The sequence below is a fragment of the Ornithodoros turicata genome, chromosome 6 (genome assembly GCF_037126465.1).
Source record: "Ornithodoros turicata isolate Travis chromosome 6, ASM3712646v1, whole genome shotgun sequence".
In the NCBI taxonomy this organism is placed as follows: domain Eukaryota; kingdom Metazoa; phylum Arthropoda; class Arachnida; order Ixodida; family Argasidae; genus Ornithodoros; species Ornithodoros turicata.
This window is the reverse complement of record NC_088206.1, coordinates 70404825-70429514: the sequence shown is the minus strand read 5'-3', so window position 1 is coordinate 70429514 and position 24690 is coordinate 70404825. Positions and strand designations below refer to the sequence as shown.

The 24690-nt window shown below is 45.3% G+C and overlaps 1 protein-coding gene across 2 annotated transcripts in view; it reads right to left on the bottom strand.

Annotated features, from left to right (window-relative positions):
- Nucleotides 1–24690, bottom strand: part of LOC135397253 (Kv channel-interacting protein 1-like) — a 318617-nt gene that overhangs the window by 106608 nt on the left and 187319 nt on the right. For both annotated transcript variants that reach the window (XM_064628703.1, XM_064628702.1), the window contains one exon: nucleotides 21527–21958. In XM_064628703.1, coding sequence (XP_064484773.1) covers nucleotides 21527–21671 — 145 coding nt within the window. In that variant the 5' untranslated portion in view covers nucleotides 21672–21958. The remainder of the gene's footprint in view (nucleotides 1–21526; nucleotides 21959–24690) is intronic.

The following is a 24690-nucleotide window of genomic DNA, read 5'->3' as shown; positions in this document are numbered from 1 at the left end:
AATTAAAAGTTCTCGGTCAATATGTGTGTTTGCGAGTTTGTCGTTTTTTTTTTTTTTTTTTTTACGTTACAAAGGAAGATTTCACACAGCTTGCAAAAACAGAACTAACCCTCGTTCTCAGTGATCTTCAGCACTCGCGTTTCGTGTCCGCCATATTTGTTTGTTGAACGTACTTTGAAAGCTCTATTCACCAGCAGTTATGGCTGCACATTTCGCTTTCGTCTCTCTCTCCCTCTTTATTTTGTTGTTGTTACGAAAATTGGTGTCTACAAAAGTTTCTAAAAAAGTTTAAAGAGAGTTGTTTAAAAAAAGAGAGACAAAAGGAATAAGAGGAAGGGCTCACACACCTCATATAATGTGCTCGCTATCATTGACCGAATTACTTTTCTTTTTTTTTCTTTTTTTTTTTTTGCCGTGGAGCTCTAAGGAACAGACACGAATGACATTCACTGTGACTGCCAATCGATGGAAAAATGACGTTCAATTTTGCGCACGACTCTCCTCTGTAACAGAACGCTGCGGCGTATATAGGTGGCGTTGCTGAACGTCCCCATTATCGATAATACGGACATGCAGCTATCCACCCCACACTGCAGGCCTCCGCAGATGCTGTTCTGGGGGGATGTGATGAGATTGAGGAAGCAATTACCAGAATCGCCTTGGATAGCCCAAAAGGTCTTACGGGGGAGCTTAATGTGGAATTGATTGGGAGTACCACTCGGGCCATGCACGCTTCGTTTGAACTGATGGATGGGGCTCGTATTCTTTGATCTCTGCTATACAGAAGATGGGGTGGTCTGTCTCTTCCGCTACTTCCTTTCGTACTCCGATGATTGGCTAATGCTCCAGTGCGAAAGGATTGGTTGCCGTCCCTCGTTTGGATAGACACTGTCAATACCTGCACTGGTCAATGCTAGTACTGGTAGCGAATTTCGAAAGAACGAGGGATAATGAATACCCGGCTTATTTGGACGTTTTGACATGAACAGGAAACGCCGAAGAAATAAAAATACAGGGAAAGAATTAAAAAAAAAAAGTGTGGATGGTGCTGTCCACTGGAGGTGAATGCATATTAATATCCTCATTTAAAAAACCGGTAGAAACCCGATGCGGAGGGAGTTGTCAGGGGCTTCACAGGAGGAGGGCTCTCTCTTCATATGAAACAAAAATAAGAATAAAATGAAGACATTGAAGTCCGTAAATAAATAAAGGATATAATAAGGCGGGGGGATCTTTGACGTTTCACAGCATAACACAAGCACTTTCCGAATCCACTAAAAAGATGACATACCCCCAAAAAACGGAGCGCCAATATATTGACGTGAATCGGATTGGCTCGGCTATAGGCTTGCCTAAATAATATCATGCATATTCTGATTCACCTTATGGGAGAAAACCTCATTAGGTCCAACATAGTTTGCCTTCTCCGTATGTCCCTTCATTATCATTTTATCTCGTTTTTCTTATCTGCCGAGTTCATTTTCCTGTTTTTGGCGTCCATTAACACCGGCGGCGTCTTTCCGCATTCCACCTCGATATACACTGAGACGACGGGAGTAATATTATTCACCCTCGGGGAATTCTGTACCTTCGCTTTTGATTAGAGAGATTATATTTTTCACCGCTTTATCTTACGCCTTCTTCCTCCTTTTTGTCCTCCCTGGTTAGATCAACGATTCCAGAATTTCATTAGCGAGCAGGATCTATAACATAAGCAAAGCCCGGATGTGCAAGCAGATTAGAAATCCCCAGATGCGGAAGATAGTTTAAATGAATATATTTCGGAGCCCATTTTCTCTCCAGATTAATTCCGGAGCTCGACGGGAGATATATGTTACGTAACAGAGCGCTTGCGACATAATGCTAATCCGGCGTACAGCAGAAGTCAGAATATCGAAATGGAAGCTCCTGTTTCCTGCTCGGGTCCCTCGCTAGTATCGCTTTTTGTTGCGTTCGAATGTTTTCGATCCTATAACTTATCTCTGTTCCTATTCGCCGTTCGTTTCTTCCTTCTGAATGCGTTCGGCAAAAAAGTAACGGTAGGGTTTCTTCCGTGCGAAGCGTACCTGGCTTGGACTCCCAGGGAATAGAAGGAACGCAGAGAGACGGGGATTTGTAAGAAGGCCGTGCGAACACCACCTAGATAAGCCTGCTTACTCGTCAAAGTGACGTAACAACTGAGAGCCAGCCAATCAGGATCGCGTTTTCAACGGCGGTAGCCAATCGCGAACGTGCCTTGCGAACGTGCAAGGCATTATCAGATATGAATAGATCACAGTGCACGTTAAAAAGACGTCAGCCTTCCCGGAGCTCTCTGCGACTATCATAGCAGCATGTAACAATGGCTGCACTTCAGCAAGCTGTCATCACACTCCAATCAACAAACTTTGCCTTGATGGGAATTGATGTACTGAGGCTGGAACACGTAGAAAGGACAAATACATATAAGACCTCAAGTGCCTAAGAAATTAATAATGAGAGATGGAAGTCACTGGAAATGGTTAGCCAGCTGCAGGACTCGAACCCACATCTTCTGCATTACCGGTCCTCTAAGCTAACACGTCTCTCCAGTGACTTCCAAGGGTGGGTCATTTGAAGGGACAAACGCAATCACTCACTCGCTCACTCACTCACTCATCTTTCACTCCTACATGTTTTCTCACTCGCACACATTCATACGACGGGGCGACGCTGGCTATCCTTTTCGGCGACTTCCTTCTTTCATCATTAATTTCTTAGGCACATGAGGCTTTGTATGTATTTTGTCCTTTCTATATCTGTTTCAGCCTCAGAACATCAATGCCCATCGTGTTCAACAGATTCCGCTTGCGCCGCCCCCTCGTGTGCATGTGTGCGCGAGTGAGAAAACATGTAAGAGTGAAAGTGGAATGAGTGAGTGAGTGAGTGAGTGAGTGAGTAAACGAGTGAATGAGTGAGTGAACGAATGGGTGAGTGAGTGAGTGAATGAGTGAGTGAACGAGTGAGTGAATGACTAAGTGAGTGAGTGAACAAGTGAGTGAGTGAACGAGTGAGTGAGTGAACGAGTGAGTGAGTGAACGAGTGAGTGAGTGAACGAGTGAGTGAGTGAACGAGTGAGTGAGTGAGTGAACGAGTGAGTGAGTGAGTGAACGAGTGAGTGAGTGAGTGAGTGAGTGAGTGGGTGAGTGAGTGAGTGGGTGAGTGAGTGAGTGAGTGGGTGAGTGAGCGAGTGAGTGAGTGAGTGGGTGAGTGGGTGAGCGAGCGAGCGTGTTTGTCCCTTCAAGTGACGCACCCTTGGAAGTTACTGGAGAGGCGTGTTAGCTTAGCTCAGTTGGTAAGAGATCTAGATGATGTGGGTTTACTTTCTGTTTTCCTTTTAAACTTTCAAAACTTCAAACTTTAAACTTTTAAACTTTCCCCGTTAACAAGTTTCCGAAGTCCTATTTAAGTTACCCCATAATCTCCCGTACAAAACCCTCTAATTAGCACACGACTACATATTTTTCCTGTCTCGTCTCCAACGTCCAATTACATCGACTTACTCTCAAACAAGTCATCCGCACTCGAAGGCATCGTGCTAAACTTCATCATTATTCCCTGAACGGATAAGGCAGACGGCACAAGTACATAAGCAGACGACACTTTTCGAAAACACTCAAACTAAGCAGAAAGTGGGGAATCGTCATCAAATTGGAGGTTTGTAACGCAAGTTTTGCTCTTTCTCAAAGTTCTCTCGGAGTTATTTCTCCGCAAACAACATAACGGCAAAATAAGGCGGCATAGAGGGCAAAGACGGGTTACCAGTTATTTCCACAGTGGCGCTGCTGCGCGCGAACAGACGACGATATGAAATTCTTGCCGGTCTGTCGTCTGCAAAGGCTAACTAGGACCCGACTTTAAAAGAATGCGCGGCCTTTGTGAGAAAAGAAAGGGCCCGAATATACGCGGCAGTAGTTTTGAAAGAATAGTTGCGGGAATGTGGGGTAGTCCTCGCGAAATGTAGAAATTCGTTTTCATCTAGGTTCCGGTGTGCTATTTTCAGCAGGTTTTCTCTTTTTCCCCACTTTTGTGAGTCTGTTGAGGGAACAGGAGGCAGTATAGAAAAGCTTGAAGCGAAGTATAAAAGGCATGAAATGAAACGAGGAGGAGGAGGAAATGTCGGTTTGATAAGAAAAGAAACAAGAGTGCATGAATATATAAATCATTAGTACTCATGAGTTACAAACAAGCGCGTGTGTGCTGTTGGATGTCACTCGAAAGCTTGATTATCCCCCAAACGATAAAAACCCTTAACTTTATTTTAACTTTAACTTTACTTCGTTATCACACCAAGCTTTACATATATATATGTACCATCAAGTTATCTGGAAGACCTGATCGTATGTGTATCTTCTGATGACGAACAGGGTTTAAGTGATAGCAGTCTCCAACAACACTCTACTCTAACGATGCTTGTAAGTGTTCAAACGTCGCCATACCAGCACTGGACAGCTGTTCCGGCCGTTTGGGGCCCCTTCAGCAGTGTGCAGGAAGGCGGCGTTTGAGCAGGTGGCGTCAGAAGGTCACGTGGAACTTGATATCTCCCCGTCAGGGTGAGAGACTCACCGCTGAAAGCCCAGTGCAAAGCCAGTGAAGTATATAGGAGGAAACAATAGCAGAAGCTCTTCGACTGCACGTAGTGTACGTGTTTCTAAGTGCTCAAACGTCGCCTGCTCTCGTAACGCCTGCTACCGCAAACTACGCGCTCTGACGCCACCCGCTCAAACCTGCTCGCCCCTGCGCACGGCTGAAGAGGCCCAAAAAGGCCGAAACAGCTGTCCAGTGCTGGTATGGCGACGTTTGAGCACACATGCACTATGCGCAGCCAAAGAGCTTCTGTTGTTTTTTTTTACCCTAATTGTGATTTTCATGATTCCGTTGCCCTCAGAAACCGAAAATGTACTGGAAGCAGAGATCATCTGTCGGTCACTGCTAAGCCCCCACCCACCTGTCTATACCCAGCAAAGACCCACGTATACGCAATGCCCAGAATAATATTCGAGAAGCTGGAAAGGCAATTTCCTGACACGAGAGCTTATCACAGAATAATAACCGGGCGGTGGTGATGGCGACCGCACGACCGAAAGAAACGACGCCTTCTATGTCAGGAGCAGCTGTTGTGTTGGGGGCAACGCGTTGTGTGTTCCTTACTAGAATAGGAGGCGATTTTGTTTTTCTACAACCTTTCGGTCGTCTGCTATGTTTCATGGTATTTATCAGTCAATCGCTAATTGGGGCTTTGCGCGCGACAAAGGATGATGAATTTATAAGCACTCTGAAACTTCTGAGGCTTCCACATATATATGTATTCGTTGACTGTAGTGCGCGTCTTTTCAACCCCGTGCGAATAAAATTTAAAGTGACTTTTGGAGTCTAACTTAATTTAATGAAGTTAGCCTAACACCGTAAATTTAATTTTAAACTAGTTAAGTTAATTCGGAATTAACGAAATTTAGTGTAAGAAATAGACAGTGTATAGTTCGTGCTGTACGGCGTGGGACAAAATCACCTGGAACACGGCGTCAGATGAAGCCCTGTACTGCTCTGATCTATTATTAAGATCGGTGATAGACGGTTTCAGAAAATCCCAGAGCTCCTTGCGTACGCGTTGCATCCTGGGAGCTTACTGGAATGAACCGCCCTTCACGTTTCGTTTTCGCTGACCTTGACTCCTCGTGGAGAATCGGCCGAGAGAGGAGGAACCGAAACAGTCTGGAGACGTTCTCTTCCTCTGTTACCAGCAAGTTCCCATAGTTCACAGCGGCGCTAAGCCTTCCGGAGTTTTCTGAAGTCGTGTATTAAAGGCAGTGGGGACCGCAGCCGGTCCGCGTCGATTTTAAACAACGCGTAGGAATGGGAATGGTTTTTATAAATAAACACTTTCTTTATAGACCTGTTCCTGTTTGTAAACAAATGAGGTCATAGTCTTCGACAGCGCCACCAATTTGGTAGACTTGAACTACGCTCGAAGCTATAGGGGCGTACGAGGTCGCGCCCGAAAGCCACGGTCTTGAGGGAATAGACGAGTTCAGAAAATCCCGGTGCTCTTTGCGCACGCATTGCATCATGGGCGCTTGCTGAGCGGGGGAACGAAGAATAATTCTTCACATTTCGCTTTCGCTGACCTTGACACGTCGTGGACAGTGGACCGGTTAGGGGAGAAATCGGAACAGTTTGGACGCCACCCATTTCTTTCGTATTAGTAAGCTCCCACAGTGCAAAGCGACGCTAAGCACTCTGGGATTTTCGGAACTCGTCTACTACGATGGTCCCTGAAAGGGACGCGATCTTCGGTCCTACTTTTCTTTCAATAGGAGCCGGCGAACAGGTGCCCATTCGTGGAACCCAGCCCTCGCCTTCCGATTTGTTTCGGTTTCAGTCTGTCTACCAACGTCATGATGACGTTTCTCGGGTGGAGGTCTATTCCGTAGACTCACCTGACAGGTGTATAATAGCAATGTTAGAAAAGGTGTCATCAGAATTTGGAACAGTGTTTCTATCCGAATACACACCGCCCCTGAAAGCGGTGCATTATGTACGAGCATATGAGGTCATTTAGAAGAAGAAGAAACACCCTTCAGTATTGTATGAAACTTACACCAAAAAGGTGTGGGTTATAGGACGAGACAGCTACACCAGAAAGGTGTAAAAAATGTACTTTCCGCACCTTTGAACGGGTGCACGCGCCCGTCCTGCGCTATAGAGTGTCGACGAGAGAGCAAATGGCAACGCTCCGGAGTTCCCGAAACGTCTGTGCAGCGCACTGTATCATTGGAGGCTCCTACTCCCCCCCTGTGACGTCAAACGTCATACTACCATAGCCTGGCGCGAAAGCCAGTTCGATCTCGCCAATTACGATACGTAGAAAAAAATAATTATGTCCTCAATACTTGCGTGCAGTCCAATGTGTCGATGATGTAAGGAACTGACCCTATCAAGGTGTCACCAACCCCATTATCAGCACGCGAACTCCGAAGAAAGAACACGTCGTCAATACACCATGAGTATCATATTGTGCTTTACATAATCTGCTATACTAATATACGGGTCTCGCATCAATGCAGGCAGCGCCCCCCGCGACTTCTGATACCCATAAACGCTCCCGTAAACTTCCCCTTCTGCCGTACATTACGACGGATCTAGAATTCATGGCGGCCTCGTCCTCCAAAGATGCACTCTCTATGTACAGTATACAAGGGATCAGAATTTCAAAAGAGGCAAAGTGGGCCCTCTGAAGCATCCACTTCCTCCTATTCCCGCGCGTTTTTCGTATAGCTGAACACATAGGCTAAACTGTGCCTGCGTACGTGCCCTTTCAATATGCTAATTTATGTCGATAAGCAGACCTGCTTTTAACAGCTTTTAAAACGTTTAGGTTCTTTTCTTCTTTTCTTTTTCTGGAACGTTGCCGAAAAACATAAATACGAAATGCCGGAACAGATATATTCGGTCACAGCAACGTAACGCATGAATATGCAACAGTTTTTTTCTTACTTATTACATTTTAAAAACGCGAAGGCCCGCCCCGAGACATATCACGAAGCTGTCGTCTGCAAACAGGAACGAAAGCAGAAGACGAAGCGCGATGTTTATCGTGATGGAGATGGATTACTTTGCAGGAGCACTGCGTAATAGCGGAATTCTCGCGTCCGCTCCGCTTCGCTTAATAAAGAACACGGCGTGTTTAATTCTTCTTCTTCTTTTTTTCGCTAAAAAAAGACGTGTTCATTAATGGGAGTGCCTGTTGTTACAATGAACGCGGCCTGACAAACTTCACGTGTCGAGCGCTTAGCGGAATATCACAAGAAGTTCTTGCAGGAAAATCAAGAAGGCTCCGAGTTATTGTGAGGCTCTGCACTCTCGCGGGAAACTCGCTGCTTCCGAATTTAAATTTTCATGATGCCATGTCATGATTCATGATGTCATGTTGCACGCGGATTTTATGGCGCCTTGTGAGCTTGATTTTCGGCGTGGAGTGTCAAGAAAATCGTAGAAAGGCAGTAACGGTAAAAGGATCGTACCAAAATAAGAAATATTCATTACTACCTAAAAAACAAAAGAAAGAAATTCCTTCTACCGCATCTCTAGAAGAAGGCCCTAGTGGTTGTTTTTGGGCACCTAAACAAAAATAAAGTTGTTATTATTATTATTATTATCATCATCATCATCATCATCTCTGCGACTGCAATAACTTGGAACAGTGGTTCCGCGAGGTCAAATAAAAATGATTTGATTTCTCATTTAAAGGCGCGGCCCAAAATTATTCATAACTCCGAAACGCGCAGCAACAAAGTCACCGCAAATTCCACATCATGTTGCTTCACGCTGCACTTCAATGTTCACATCAATATTGAAGCACTGCTTTCTTCACGTCCATTTCCTCCTACAAACACAAGGGAGGAAAGTTGTGCAACCATACATGTAGTGATCCGTGAAAAATTGTGGCCGGGCTCGACATCTAAAATACGTGACAAGTGCATACAAATACAGGAACGACGTTTTTTTTTTCTTGTCACAATTTTTTTAGCCTTATATGGCAACCACAACCCCTCGCGCCCAAGCTGTTCTCATTTCGACCACGAACACGATATTTCGGGCGTGATCAATAAATACACAGACGGCGTTGTCGCCGAAGACAATAGCTGAAAAAAAGAAAGAAAAAGGTATAAGAAACAACGCCCAGCGAAGACGCAACAACAGTTGCTGAAAGCCGCGTATATAAGTAGTTAAAAAAAAAAGAAAAAGAAAAATCCTATTTTGAGCTTCATTCGGAAGCCACAGCCACCCGAATTAGAAGCTTGTCAAACTGGGTTCCAGTCCAGCGATTTTCTTCCAACTCCCATATAATCGAGAAACTTTTTTTCTTCTCGCCTTCAAGCCCCTCTTTCCCTCAATGAGTGGGTAAGGCGGAGAAAATGAGTTTTCGGTCTCGCAGGATTATGTCACGCCTTCGGCCTTGTCTTCTTTCTTGCAGACTTCATTTACAGAGGCCTTCGAGTATACTTTTTCGATACGATTCCCGTATACGGTAAAGGCAACACTCTCCAATCAGATTTGTCCCCGAATATTCAGGTTGCGATTATACACCCCACTGTGACGTGCCATCCACACAGAGAAACGCAGACGCCCGTCTGTTCATGGGTGTCGTCTGCTACCATGTCTGCTATATACTCTCGCTGGTGAGAATGTAGAAGACAAAAGGTGCTGGTAGACGTTAACATCACCTTCTTAATGTGACATTATCCGAAGTAATAGTGACATTTCACATTACCCGTTAAAATGATCCCACGTGACTCAGTCACCCACTCAGGCTATATTCTGCATACTAGGCCTATCTTCTGCAAGGTTGCCTGAGTGTCGTCTGCGAGCTGATTGCCTGTTACAGTCAATCACGGACACGCACGCGGAAAGGTTAAAAAAAGTACATACTAGCAAAGGACATTACTGGCAGACGTATCGCTAATGATAATCCTTACATCTCGTAGTACTTCCCAGATGGGAGTCAGTAGCTTGGCGTCTGCATGTCGACTGAAAGAGCCTGATAGCACGACTGTCGTCTGCTACGGTTGGTCTCAAATTATAAAACAGAGAAACGCAGGCAAAAAAAAAAAAGTAAATGTTAAGAAAATATTGGTAGCAATGAACAATGTGCACAAAACATTTTAGCCTCACCAAGAGTTACGTCTAAGCGTTACGCACGTTTTTGCATAGGTCAAAGCCGATTAGCATACGAACCAGACGACAGCCCTGCGCAAGAGCCAGACAAAGCCGCGTTTAATCCCTGAAATGGCTACAAAGTTTCCACGCCAGGAAAGATCATGTTTGCGTATTCAACAAAACAGAACACTAGAGTTCGACGGGAATAGAGAATTAATAGACAGTCGACATTGTCGAGGAATCGGTGCCAAATAAATGATGACGTCGAAGAGCGCGGAATACGTAATTGAAAGAAGAGTGAAGTTACATGGACGGAGGATTCAGCACGAGCAGTGTTGAACACAGGGCTTTTGTTTCTAAAGGTTAAAGGGTGCGCTGTTTCGCAGACAATGGGTTTGTGCGTGGGACGACGTGACGTCATTTGAGCAATCAGGTGATCAAGCACTTCCCGCTGGGAGCATTGCCAGAGTTCCCCCGTGTAAACGAAAAAGGAAGTTATAATATAATATAGCATAATTGATTTTCTAAGCATGTTGCTTCTGCTTGGAATCCATTATTCACCTGCAAGGCGAAGAGAGAAAATAAAGTAACATCTGTATAGAGGAAGAGTCACTCCAACTACACGCGCAATTTGAACGATCTACATCAGTTGATAAAAAAAGTTATGACCACTTTTGCATTACTTTCGGTACGGCCCTCGCATGGTGGTAGTTCTTTCGACGTTAACGTCTGTAAGTATCGTTCTTGATTATTTCTTACTGGCAATTGGAGAATTGGCAATGTTGTTGATTATTGTTGATCGTGATGATGTCTCGGATTATTGTTTTATTGCTGTTGTTGATTATTTCCCACTGGGTTCTCCGATGTATTGATCTCGATATATACAGGGTGTCCACGCCAAGTGTGAAAAGATTTTTTAAAAATATATATAACACTTTTTCCAAGATGAAATCAATTGCAATATAGCATATGCTGAAGGGCACTCTCAAAGCGCTCATTGCGCTTCTAAGAAGCGCAATGAACAAAATAAAGACAAAATGGCGTTCCTTCACGAATTTTTTGCGGGCGATCTATCGAACGGATTTTTGTTCTGAAAACGGCTACGATATCAGGTGACCGAAAGGAACAGATGTTCTCATTGGGACAACTTTGTAGCTTTTATAATTAAAAAGTTAATCAATGAAAGTTAATTAAGACATTGCCTTTGGACTTTGCTAATGCCCTGCTAGGGAGTGCCGTTTAGCATATGCTATATTGCAATTGATTTCATCTTGGAAAAAGTGTTATATATATTTTTAAAAAATCCGTTCACACTTAGCGTGGACACCCTGTATTATTTGAGTTGAAAATAAACTTCAATTCAATCTCTTCAGTTCGAACACGTCCCTTCACACTTCCCGCACTAAAAAGTCTTTTGACGAGGGCGCCGGGAGATACGCCGGCATCTTCTTCGCGATGGCACCACCCGAATAACTCAATGGACCTTTTCACATTCGCGTCGTATCCTAGCAGCTTTCCAGCGAACCACCTTCGGTGCGCCCCAAACCAAACCCACGTGGATAGCATAAACGACCAAAACCGATCTTGGAGTAGGGCCGACGAGTTCGCCCGGTGTCCCCACTGGTCCCCTCTCCTGTCGTCCCCATCCAGCGCCATCTACTGAAAACGGAAATAACCGGCGCGCCCAAGGCCATGTCAGCACCGGCGCCGCAGCGCATGCGCATAAGCAGTTGTGAAGGAGGCCCATTAGTTACATTCTACAGTTACTTTAACTGAAAGTGGTAACTACACCGGTGTTCAACATAGGAAAGACACGAAATGTAGTCCGTCAACCCTAAGAGAGTTACTCCGCCGGAGAAATTATACTGCAGCGCCACCAGGTGCCGCCCGTAAGGCTCCATAGTTTAGGGAACCCCGCACTACGTGTCGCGACGTAGGATGGTGGGATGGCTATAGCAGCCAATAGGCCGGTCTTGGCTAACCACAGCGCAACAAATTACTTTACATGTGACAGAGAACACTTCATATTTCCTTATTTGCTAGCAAAATTGCGGTAAGACGGCGACGTCTGGTGGGAAATAATCCCCAGTTTTGCAAGCAACAGCCAACGTGTTTCGTTTTAGACCCAGTGTTGTCCGCATACAATGCAGTTTCGCCGCGGAACTTGACGAGCAATGCGCAGTTGGCGCCCTCTAAGACACAGTGTTGCCCGTAATTTTCAGTTCTAATTAAGAAAAAAAAAAACTATGGGCGCAATTTGGACAAAAATTGTGTCGGAAGAGTACTCAGGGCTCAGGCTATACCGACGAGATGAATTTTCTGAGATTGCGCCTATAGCCGTCTTCAACTTAAGGAGACCAAATCTAGCCCGTCAACTACATACGTCGTTGGAGATAACGATGCACAACAGGGCACGTCAGAAATACTGCAGGGCCAACATGCGCCAACAGTAGGGGAGTGGCCGGGAGGGCTCCCGTAGTGTCATGTGAGCAGTCTTAAGACCCAATACGGAAGCAGAGTGAGTATGATGGATTACATTATCTGGCGCGGAAGAGAGAGTCACCTCTTTGCGCCCAGCCATCCCGTCTGTGGCGCAGTAATATTTTGAGAGCTGACGGACTACATTTATTTTTCTTCTAAAGAAGAACGCGACTATAGTACCGCTTTATGGTACCTTTTTAAACGTGCATCTCTTAGGTTGAACATGGCTATTATTACTCTCTCAGAAGAGTAAGTCGCTGCTGCAACAACAAGTTACTGATAAAAGTAACAGTCACAAGTTACTTGTAACTCAGTTGCTACCTCAAGACTGGTTTCACCACACGCCCGACCTTCACCACGCATGCCCCTTTCCACTTTTCCCCCTTAATTCCTGTTTCCGTCTCTATTCCATTTGCCGTGCTTCCGCAAATAGCGTCAGAGCATTGCGTTATCGACCACCTAAAACGCAAAGAGGATTTCACTTATTTAGGCGGAGCCCTGGTCTGGGAGGCTACACAGACTCTGCAGCTGACATTTCGAAAGCCCGCGACGCATTAATGTCTTAATCTCTGTACTCCAGTGCCAGGGGGGATAACAGTCTGAATATTCAACGGAAACAGGGAAGAAGAAGAAAAAGTAAGACGGACATTCTTTATTAAGTTTCGTTTTAGTATATGCTTTGTTTTCCAGTGTGCGTGTATATGAAGATTGCATCGCGAGTTTTATGACTTCTAAGATGGCCATATTATCCATTCAAGGGCAGCGAGTCCCGGATGTAACTTAATCAGCTGCCATTTGATGCATCGTAATGTTTTATGTACAGGCACGTTTCCGTTATACAGGGCGTTGCAACTAACGTGCAACAAGAGGGAAAAAAAAGAAAAAGAAAAAGGAACGAGTAGCTGTGCAACCTTTCGTACTCGCAGCTGAAATACAGCAACAGCTGTGTCGCTACGCATTGTGGGAGGCTTTAACACGATCCTTTCACTGTGTTTGAGGGTTCTTAACACATAGTACCTTAATATTTCGAAATTATCTCTTACACATGCATTGCAACTCCATCCCTGATCAGATGTTTAGGGATCTTTACAGTTTTTTCTCAACGAGTTGGTACTGCAAGTACACAAGACGAGAACCTTTACGAAGAACCTTCCCCGGGGAAGTCACCCTGGCGAAAGGCCTATGGCGTCTTGTGCTTTCCACTCCCGCCACCTGCATCACCACACCTCTCACGTGATACCCATCGTCGCGCGCAACTTTCGCAGCGCGCGCGTCTTCCGTGGTTCGCCACGCCGCGATTTCTGGGACACACGGCGCACGCACGCTCTCCGATGCTTAAAGGCTGATTCACACACTGCTCCGTTTACGGTTGAGCTTGCGTGTTACGTGCGCTCACAGCGAATCATTGCAACGGAAAATCCTTCCGGATGGAACGAAGGTATATGTACATGTAAGACGCCGTACGCCACCGTTAACGCACGCAACGTAAATCAACCTTAACTCCGCATAAAAAACCTTAACTCTCTGCAATAAAAACGAAAACATTGAGCACTCTACGGGAATAAAACCAAGTGAATGTCGTTGGGCTTGGGACTTTTGTAGAAGACACATCCTTTTAGACTCATTGGTAGCCAGATGCCGCTACCATACGCGTATTGGAGTAGCAGGCCCAATGTAGAGTTGGGCCAACATCTGCATATTTTTTTCAGTTACCTACCTACCTACCAGAATGCTGTTGGGAGTTGTGTAGCCTGGTCGCTAGTATTGTTCTTTCACTGTGTCTAATTAATTAATTCGATAAGACTAATGCGGTTGTAGGCGGACTTGAAAAACACCAGACCGTGGTGTCTACAACTATTGACACACCTTGTGTGGCTCTTTTCTTTTTTTTTTTCCTGGGGGAGGGGGGCTAAAAAAAAACCAGCGAAATATTAAAAAATATAAATAAAAACGCACACCTAACAACGCGCGCCGAAATCTCGTGAAGCGTGCGCTCCGTCGCGTAAGTGTTTTTGTATTTGGTCTCCTCTAATTAATTAAATGATCAAAGTGGGCCAATACTGGTGGAAGAGCCTTTGTCAAGTCTAACTGGCTTATTTGCCCATCTTTCCACTGCTGAGGAAGATAAAATTCAAATTCAATTGATATTGAAAACGACAAACGTCTGCTAAGAACATTCAGTCGGGTTCACTTGCGTACAGCGCTTCTTCTTATTTTAAATATTTCATTCACTTAATTCATTTCAAACATTGGCGCAGGTCAGTATAGGAACTCCCTGTGTCAGGTTCGCAGACCACCAGTGCCTACGAAAGAATTACTCATAAGAAAAAAAAAAAAAAGTTTCTACTTACACCGGTACTTATGGTACCACATTATTCTAGAAAGTCCAGCCTAAATTAGAGCGACATTAATTGAGAGCACATTAACTTAGATTGGAGCACTAGAAAACGTTTTTCTAGTGTTCCAGTCTAAATTAATGTTCCTACTGTCGCTTTTTTAATCGCGTATGTGCAAAATACGTTGCAGAGTGGCGCCCCCACTTTTATATGGTCACGTTACGTCATACCTTTTCTTTGCGGTTTACCAATATGACCTCTACATGTTTAAGTGGTTGTAATAAACAGCCCTTTATTAGCACTTACTATGGACTGCATGGTATAGTACTTCCTACTCGCAGTGCCCTTATTATAGCCTAATTAATTAATTGTTATTGTGCACGCAGGACAGATCAGCAACACGAACAGCACAGCCCTGTCTCTGGCAACTTTGTTGAATGGAAACTATCACTATGAAACTATGAAAAAGAACGAAAAGAGAAGGGAAAACGTTCAGAATGAAATAACAGCCCCATTAAACCCCACGAAAGCTGCCGCCCATCTCTTTATTCTTCAACTGCTCTCTAGAGGGCGCAATATCACCGGAAGTTACCTTTAGCGCCACCAAACGGCGACCGTAGGCGGCATCGGAAGGGGGAGACACCTTGCGGAAATATCCGGACCTCGTAATTCAGACGCAGACGGCAATTACAGCCAGCGGCTCTCAGTTTGTTTCGATAGCGGCTTTGACTTTGTCATTTTTGTTTTTATTTTACTTTTTTTTGCTTCCAGATTTGTTGTGTTTGCAGACGAGCAAACTGGGAAACCAGAACTTATTATCGTAGCGGAAACTGGTCGTTCTTGCTTCGAGAGAAATCCATTGCGCGAAAGAGCGCAGTAACAGGACGCGAAATGGTCATTAATCATCGTCGAAGCGAAGCATCCTCTAAACGTTGGCGTTTGTTTCCATTTTGTTCGTCTTCAGAGCTTTGCGACTGCACTTTGAACAAATACAATTACAGGCAATGTGTTATTAAAATCAAACGTATGCACATTTTAACGGGGGTGAGCGATGGTTTTAATGTGCCGCATATGTCGTTTAGATGTCCAGAGAATGATTCAGCTGGGAAATTTAGTACATGTCCATTAGATATCGAGATATGTCCAAAATACGCTGAAAAGACGTACTATAGATGATCGAATGCTTGTCCAGAACACGTTGTTAGTACGTTGCGGCGATATCCCGGCTGGATGTTTTTCCCCTGTAATGGATATACGTGCGTAACAGACGTATACAGATGTCCATCGGACGTTCTATATAAGCCTGCCTCTGCACACTGTACATGTCATGCACTACGATACAGGAAATGTTTTTCGTTGCATCAGCACGAATACAATACTACTATATTTAAGCACCTCTACTCACTTCAAGCGTCTAACCTAACCTGCCATGATCTTAACGCTATTCAACGTAAACTGCAGCGCAATGCGTCACCCCCAACAACACCGGATATCCTCTGGATGTACGAATAATGTCCTAAGGAGTTCGTACGTCCGATGGGTATCCCTAAGACATCTCCTTGTATCCTTTCGTCCACGGTTATCCAAGACACCCCAACAACACCGGATATCCTCTTGGTGTACGAATAATGTCCTAACGAGTTCGTACGTCCGATGGATATCCTTCAGATATCCGTCGGACGTACGATCCTGTTAGGACATCATTCGTACATCCAGAGGACATTCTGGGCGTAGGCGTAGGGTACGGGTCTGGATGTTCGGTATTGTTGGGGTACCGACTGCCGTTGTTCGGTGACTCGGTGTGACAAGCTCAAATGCTGAGCGCCACCCGCACCCATACTAAAATACCAATAGTTTGGGCACGTTCATTATGTGTAGTGGGGTCCTAATGCGTTTGTAACAGTGACGAGGATGAGTCTCTGAAATTAATTCGCAGTCTGCAACGAGTCAAACTACCCGCTAACATTTCTGACATTCCTTCCTACCAATTATTGTGTTTGTAATTCAGGTTGTCGTCTATGACGAGGTTACATGCTGAGTTTCCTGTGTAGGTTGAAGATTGTTACGTAAATACTTTGCACAGAGCAGCCCGTGAATGATGGAAAAACTTTGCTTTTTGTTCCCCAATAGCTCACGCCCTCACAAGTTATATTCGCTTGCTTCTAGACACTATGCAAAATTACTGTTAAATTGACAGTCGGAGCAACATCTCATAAACGTCTCACAAGTTTGCACCACATCCATTATACGTTCACTGCGCATACGAAATGGATGCACAGGGGACGTCTAGAACATGGGTACAATGCGCATTCCGTAGACCTCCACCGTTTCCAATGTACTAATTGTGCGTATAATAGGTATTGATTAGACGTTCCCTACGCTCTTAAATATTTGGATTTTTTCTGGTACATCCAGCAGACATTTGTGATTTACTGAGGCAAGCTAACTGCAAGCTGATTTCCTTCTGTTCCAACGCTAGGTTTTTAACAGGTGTTGCTATTGTAACCTCCATGTGCTGCACTGCGGAAATTAATCTCTGGGGCGGTGCACGTTGCACTTGGTATATTTTCTGCAAGCTACGACCACAATAAGGAGGAACATGCACGCAAGAAAACAACAACAACAAATAAATAAACGAAAGCTATGCAAACGAACACACGTAAGCCTGAAAAAAAAAAAGGAAGTTTGGTTCTCCCTCGCAGCACAGCAACACTGCAGTGAAGTCAACTTTAGAAAAGTTTCCCATCGTCTCAAGCAGACGACACGTTTCAGATCTTGTCTGTTCCGCATAGAATGGTACAAAAAGCACGTCTGCTTCTATCCCATGGAGCCCTCTTCGCGAGGGCAACAAAAGCAATTTCTCTATCAGCCGTGGCAAATCAGAGGGGGGGGGGGGGGCGGGAAACAATCTTCTCAGCGTAGGGCAATGCGGGCGTGTAAACGATGAGAAAAGAGCCAGTTTTATTTCGCGATTGTTTCCACAACAAAAGGGGGGAATTCCACCATGAATCTTTCATGAGCAGACGAGATCTGACAAGGATATGGCTATAAGGACGGGAAGCACTCGATGCGTAAAAGGGGGATCTTAAAGCTGAAAACACAATTAGAATATGCGATCGATTGCAAAAGCGGGGGGAAAACTCTCGGATTCCGTCAAGTGATATGTGTTGCGGAACAATGCAACTGTCGTCTGCAAATGGCAGGGGACTTCATATTTGGTTGCGGAGAAGCGAATGGATGGTTTGAGAAAATTCGCCGGAAGTCATGAAAATGACACGTTTGACGTGAATGTGTATATACGTATTGCGGGGAAATGTTAATGGGATAGGGCTCTCACTTCCTTTCGAGCACGTACAGCATAAATCATCGGCGGCTTCCTTTTCAGACTTCGGTGTTCGCCTGCGATTTGGAGGCTATAATGTCAATGTGATGGTGGCGCTGTGTGAGTACGTACTGAAGCATTGAGGATATGTCCCCGTTACGGTGAACGGATAAAAATGTACTACAATTGAGCAAAATGCTATAGAATGAATCTAGAAAGTAGACAATATATTTACGTTTTACAAAAATATACAGGGTACGTACCTATAAAAGCTTCCGCATTTTGGCGCGCGGTACCCATAAATTACTCAATGCGAGGTGGAAAATTCCTGTGTCCGAGTGGAACTCTAATTGGTACGGAAATAGCACGGGTGGATAGCACGGCTGGATAGCACGGCTGGATAGAACGGGTGGATAGAACGGGTGGATAGCACGTTTCACCGTGGTACAGTTCAAAACCGATTCAACACCGCAATCGATAGTTAAAACCAGAAACCTCCAAATCCCTATGGGAAAACAATCAAGATGGAAACCATGTTGAAATATATGGCAGTCACCCAAACAGCCAGACAGCGGCCAGAGCCGTATATTAAAAGGGAGTCTGGCCATTAATGGGTCATGCCTATACCTGAAGCTCCACCCACTTTTTCAGCTTTCTGACCAATGGAGTCTTGAAATATGGGGCGCTATCAATGAAGTTATCCTCACTATTTGTCCCCCTATCCAACATGGGCAGCGCCATTTTGGGTGGCAAGTGGACTGTATGGCATTGAAATGGATACCTCTCGCGATCTGCAGAACTAGTGGATTTTTGGTGCAAATTTGATGAGCGCCACCTAGGGAGCGTAAGGCACGTCGGGAGTTGTCGTCTGCTTCCGTCGCTGCACCGCTGCCGGCAGAACCACCTGCTGGGACACATTCTGTCGTCGGAATGATTTTTAAACAAATCTACATGAATGTTGGAATATAAAAGGCAAGAATGTTTATATCCATGAAATCCAGCAATTAAATATAAGATTGTACAGCACAGTGCCGTTTCTGTTTACGATTTCGCTGTGATCGCCGCGATCGCCGTGTTCACTAGGCCTAACATCGGCGACAAAACGTATTATTTTCGATTAGATATCGACGGATGAGCGTAAGCTGAAATTGATATCCGAGAAACGTATATGAGAATGTGCATTTGCAGCGTAAAATCAGAGTAGTCTGTGAAAAATTTTTGCCACGAAATCCCCGCTTCACTGTGTTTGTTTTCGACGCCATTTTGGGTGGCAGTATGGTGTCATGGCGACCCCCTTGGTAAAAAGCAAACCAATCAGAGGAGCGAGACTGTGATTGACAGGTCGAGCCTCTTTTTGTGACTCCTCCCAATGGCCAGACTCCCTTTTAATATACGGCTCTGACAGCGGCCAGATTTGAAACACGCATCCCTCTCGATTACCGGTCGAGCGCCTTGACCACGCCAATTCTACCACGCTGGCATCTGCTTCCCGTGACGACTTGCCTGGGAGCCCCAACTGACAGACGCACTCGCTCTCGTCACACTTTCCATCAAGCCATGTTGGGTAAACTTTTACCAGGTAGTTACCGCGTATATTGCTGAAGCTACGCAAAATGTTATTGCCGCAAGCTCTTACTTTTGCGGAATCGTCTTCCCCTAAAGTTACACACAGGAGGTGTGATATCCGGTGCCGCTACGATAGTGCCATTTCCATTTCCGCTCTATTACCGTAATGCCATGATAATTTAACGGGTGATATAGTCTAGAGACACTAACAGGAAGTCAGCTGCTGCTTTCGTCGCCACGAGGACAATAACGGATATGACGTCACGAAGGAGGAATAAAACCCCATCGCAATCACTGCCCTTGTGCGAGACAATAACCGCGTACGTGATATAATAAGTAACGTTACGTAACACGTCTACGAGAATATACTTTCTTTCGTGAGAAAGCAAGGGGTGGAAAGCAAGGGGTGGATAGCAAGGGGTGGATAGCAAGGGGTGGATAGCAAGGGGTGGATAGCAAGGGGTGGATAGCAAGGGGTGGATAACGCGGGTGGATAACGCGGGTGGATAACGCGGGTGGATAACACGGGTGGATAACGCACACTGCCTCTTACGGCACTTTTTATAACACGCACGTTATGCAAAAGAAAATATGTAGTCCATTATGCTGATGATGGGGAAAAAAATACTTTTCCCAGGGTCCTAGGTGGGGAGGGGGTCCTAGCTTTTGCTAGAGCCACCCTCCTGTATGTTAAGATTTGTACTACCTGCAAAAAAAATGAAATAGATAAAAATAAAAAAGAACTTAAACCACTATTCCTACACAGTTCGTGAGCAAAAACATTCGATAAAGAAGTTACTAGAACCAGCACGATATCAATTAGAGATACATAGAGAACACGTCCTGCGTACGTCGATACAAACGCCAAAATCAATACGGAAGACACAACTACACCGCGGACATCTTGTGTTATACGAAGTGCGGATACAAAAATCGCCAACACAGGGCCATCTAACAACCATTACCGATATGAGATAAGAATGCACCGACGTGAACATCACGGACGTGGACGCTGTCCTAATGCATGTTATTTTCTTCCCAGAGCGGTTCGCGAAGGCATCGAACGATTTTTCCTTCCAAAGACGAACATCGTTTTGCAGCGTTCGCGGCGTCTCTTAAATGGATGGGAAGTTTTACGTAGCAGGAAGAAAAAGAAGAAGAAGAAGAAGAAGAAGAGAAGGAAAAAAAAAAGAGCTGGCTCGCGGTATTCAACTTTTTTTTTTTATCGATCTGAATGGATAATTCGAGCACCGCCGCACGGTCAAGGCGTCGCTTATAGCCGAGCTCAGCCCGATTCGTCCGACAACATTGGGTGCTATATCGATAAGATGCTGGTCAGGATAGCTGAGCTGTCGTGGCGTTAGAGAACCGAGAAGCAAAAAGTATCGATGCAAGAAACTTGATGGAGTGTAATTATGGTGTAATGTCGTCGCAATGAGAGAAAGAGAGAGAGAGAGAAAGAGAGAGAGAAAGAGAGAAAAGACAGATGTGAGAGTAGGGTATGATTATAGGAAAGGAAAAGACAGGATTGCGTAATGGCACCTTTTTGATGTTCGGCTTGATATTTCTGCAGCGACTGCCAAGTACTATAATGCTGTCGATTGTATCAACCCGTTCCCCGTTATTTCATCGATACGAACCAAGAATCGGAACCGAAGCTGAACCCGAACCAAAAAACCGCTAAGAACCTTCATTTTTTTTTTTTTTTTGCGGAACATATGGGAACTGAACCGAATTAAATCGGAAGCGGTTACCGGTTCGCGAAACGGTTCACCTTGCGGAACGGTTTGCTTCAGCAAGCAAGCCAGCCAGCCTCCCAGTGTTTCCGAAGCAAACCCATGTAGCGGCCAGCTTCAACGGTTCCACTAAGTAACCGAGAACATTATTTCTAGACAAATCAAGCGTCTTCACGAGAGAGAGAGAGAAAGAGAAAATCTGTTTTTTTTTGTCGGAGTCTTAGCCGTTGGAAGCGTGAAATAATTATTTCGTTTTTCAAAGCTACGAAACACTTCCTGTTTCCCAAACTTCCATCAACCAGATGCCACGTATCTGACCATTTCTAGTTTGTTTGTTTTTTTCCTCACAAGTAACATCTCCGCTTACTACAGTCACAAACGCAAAACGGTTCAAACAACAATGTACTCACCAAAACGCATGTCTGTCCACGCCTTGCGCACCAGGCGAACCAGCCTCTGGTAGACCCTCAGCACTGAGGCCACCACACCCATGGCAACGTACACACGGTGCTGATGAGTCGGGGCAAAGTCGCTCTCTCCCTCACTGTCGGACATTGACACCAGGGGCTCTGACCGCAGGTCCACTTCTGCAATGTCCACGTCGTCTGCAAAGTTCCAGGAATTGCGCTGCCTCCTGGACAGCGCCTTTTCGCTGGACGTCCTTCACATTGGTCGAACTCTTGCGGACGTCGTTGTCGTGTGAGGACTCGTGTTGCGTCAGGTTGGATGATGGCAGGATTCAGCGTGTCTCTCCTACGTAGTTGGCGGGTGGATTGTGTTGGCTCGCATTGGATACGATCGACTCGTGATGGAGATTGTAGCGCTTTGGTTGGCTGGAAGATCTGAAAGAAACAAAAGATGCAGAGGAAAGGGAACGTCAGTGACGGATGTTGATGCATTAACTTAATTGTTTCATTGATCGTCTTGTAGGATTCTAGATTTTTGTGCGTTTCTGCGCTTTTAGCTCTTTTTAACGCAGGGAACAACAACAGCACAGAAAAAAACCACGATGCGCGAGGTAGTCCTGGCGTATAGCCTCGCAATTTCTACTGCAGATTTCACAAATCTTGCAAGCGGTGGTGGCGCTGCTGAGTGACGCGGAGTAAATTCGTTTAGCGAGCCTCGATTTTGCGAAGGTCGTTTTAGCGAAAATCATTTCAGAGAGTGACGCTCTTAGCGAAGCTCTCTTTCTTTTGCGCGTGCGCAGAACCACCAACGCTATCCCTTACGTACGCAAACGCGATAACGTACGATGCACTAAAACTCTCTAGTAGCTCGCGCAAGGAATTTGGACACCCAAAGCAGAGGGGATCATGCGTAGAGGCATAGATCGAGAAGTTACCCGTCAAAAAGAACTCGTTACGAGTTAAGTTACCGTGTGTGAAAAACGTAACTAAGTTAATAACGAAGTTCTTTAGCCTGAAATGTAACTCGCAGTTTCAGAGTCACTTAAAAAAAAGATTGAGTTACTTCCAAGTTACTTCGGACACAAGATAGCACTACACAGGTGCAGCGCGCGTGAGCAGTTGAGTTAGACCTTCAGTTGCCTGCGGAGGAGTGCAACACGCTTAGATTGTTTTCGTTTATGTCCAACAATTTGAACGCTCTGCATCATACTCCCCCTGTGGGCGCACAATGGTTCAGCTTCATTTCAATGACAGCGGTTCTTACTTCCTCAATGGAATACTGTCATGGATTGAATATCACGTTTTATGGCATAAAACGCCACGAAAGAACTGGAGAGAAAGCAAGAAAATATGTGGACGTGAGTGAAAAGCGGATTAATAGTAACTTGAAACTTCGTTTCAGTTACTTTGGCAAAGTTACCTGAAAAAGAAACGAGTTCCTCTGAAAGTTACCCCGGCGCAAAAATACCGAGTTAAGTTACAAGCTACCAAAAAAGCAACTTATTTACAGTAACGAGTTACCTCGAACTCTGCGTAGAGGTGAGCGCGGGTAAATAAATTCGTATACGCGCCCAGTAACCCGCGCTACCACGGACGCCGTGCAAGTACACCCGCATTTTACCGGCAACCCGCAGCGTAACTAAATTTCTGCCAAATAGCAAAACTTAAAAAAAAAATCGGTGTTAGGACCGCGAAGCAACTGTGGCTATGAGCGGCGTACAGATGTGGAAAGATGGAGAGAGGACAGCATCAGGAAGGAGTGAGGGACACAGAGGGGTTAGTATGCGTCCTGGGCAGACTTCAGGGGGAGAACTGTGCCTCTATTCGTCTGGAAAGTCTTCGGAAAACACAAGGGAAGAACCTCAGACAGCACAGCCGGTGGTAGGGATTCGAACCCACCACCTCCACAGTCTTCACCACGACCTTGGCTATACCACCAACAAGCGGGACGCCTTAACCTGCTCGGCCTAGAGTCACTAAATAAGCTACGCTTAGCTTATTTAGTGACTCTAGCTCGGCCAATGCCGCTTGTGTTCGAAGGAAAAGGAGTGAATCTTGCACGTGCGCGGATCTGCAACAGCGTATACCGTAGCGGGAAAAGGTCGGCACGAAAACGTGAAGGCAGAGCAGAAATACAGAAGAAAAAAAATACATCTGTTCCGTTCCGTACTGTTCCTCATGTTAATCCTACACGTTCCATCTTCCGTTGGACAACTTTTTACAATTCATATTCGTGCTCACAAAACTTGCTTCCCGTTTCCAATATCCAGCAGTAGCGGTTCCTATTCCGAATGTTGCGTATCTAAAACTCGCCCAATTGAGTTTTTGCTGCTACCGTTTCTGTTTTCACGCGCAACTTTTGTTTTCGTTTTCTCCGCTTCGATGCGAACATTCGTTTGCGAACAGATGGCAGGATTCAGTCCTTTTCTTAAATCACGGTCGATATATCGTGAGTTCTCCTCGCTGGGCGCTAGTGGTTATTTCCGTTTCACGTTTTGTAACGCAACAGAATAAGTCGGGGAGGGGGGGGGGCACTCCAAGGTCACAGGATCCAATACCCCACCACCGGCTCTGCTGCCTGAGATTCCTCCTGGGGGTTTTCTGGTATAGAGTTCTGAGATAGATGTCGCTAGATTTCCACCTGAAGTCGGCCCAATACTAGAGATGCAATTTTTCCTGGAATTTTCAATCGCTTGAAAAAAAAAAAAAACGGGTTTCTTCGTTTTTTTTTTATTTGAAAAAATGGAAACAAACGTGGTTACTGCTGAGTCGAAGCATTGCCGGCCAAGCTACAGCATACAATGAGCTAGAGACTTCAGTAATCAATGAAGCAATCAATCTGTTCAAGTCAATCAATGTTCACCCTCTAGGCGGCATAAATGCAGAGCAGAGTATCCCATTGAGACTGCTGTCTACTCAGCGACAGGTAACTGGAACAACCCGTCCACTCCGACCACAACTCCGACATTATGTGAACGCGATGGCGATCGCTTGAAGCAGCCAGACGGAGCTCTGAGTTGGTGGTTGTTGGCGGATTAGAGGCACCCAAGGCACTGTTGGCGGGTTGGAACGCATCGAAGGCACGAAAATTTACATTTTGGAATTTTGTCGCCTGGAAATTTTGGGCTATTTTTCCGATGACGAGGGAAAAAAAACGAAAAGAACCG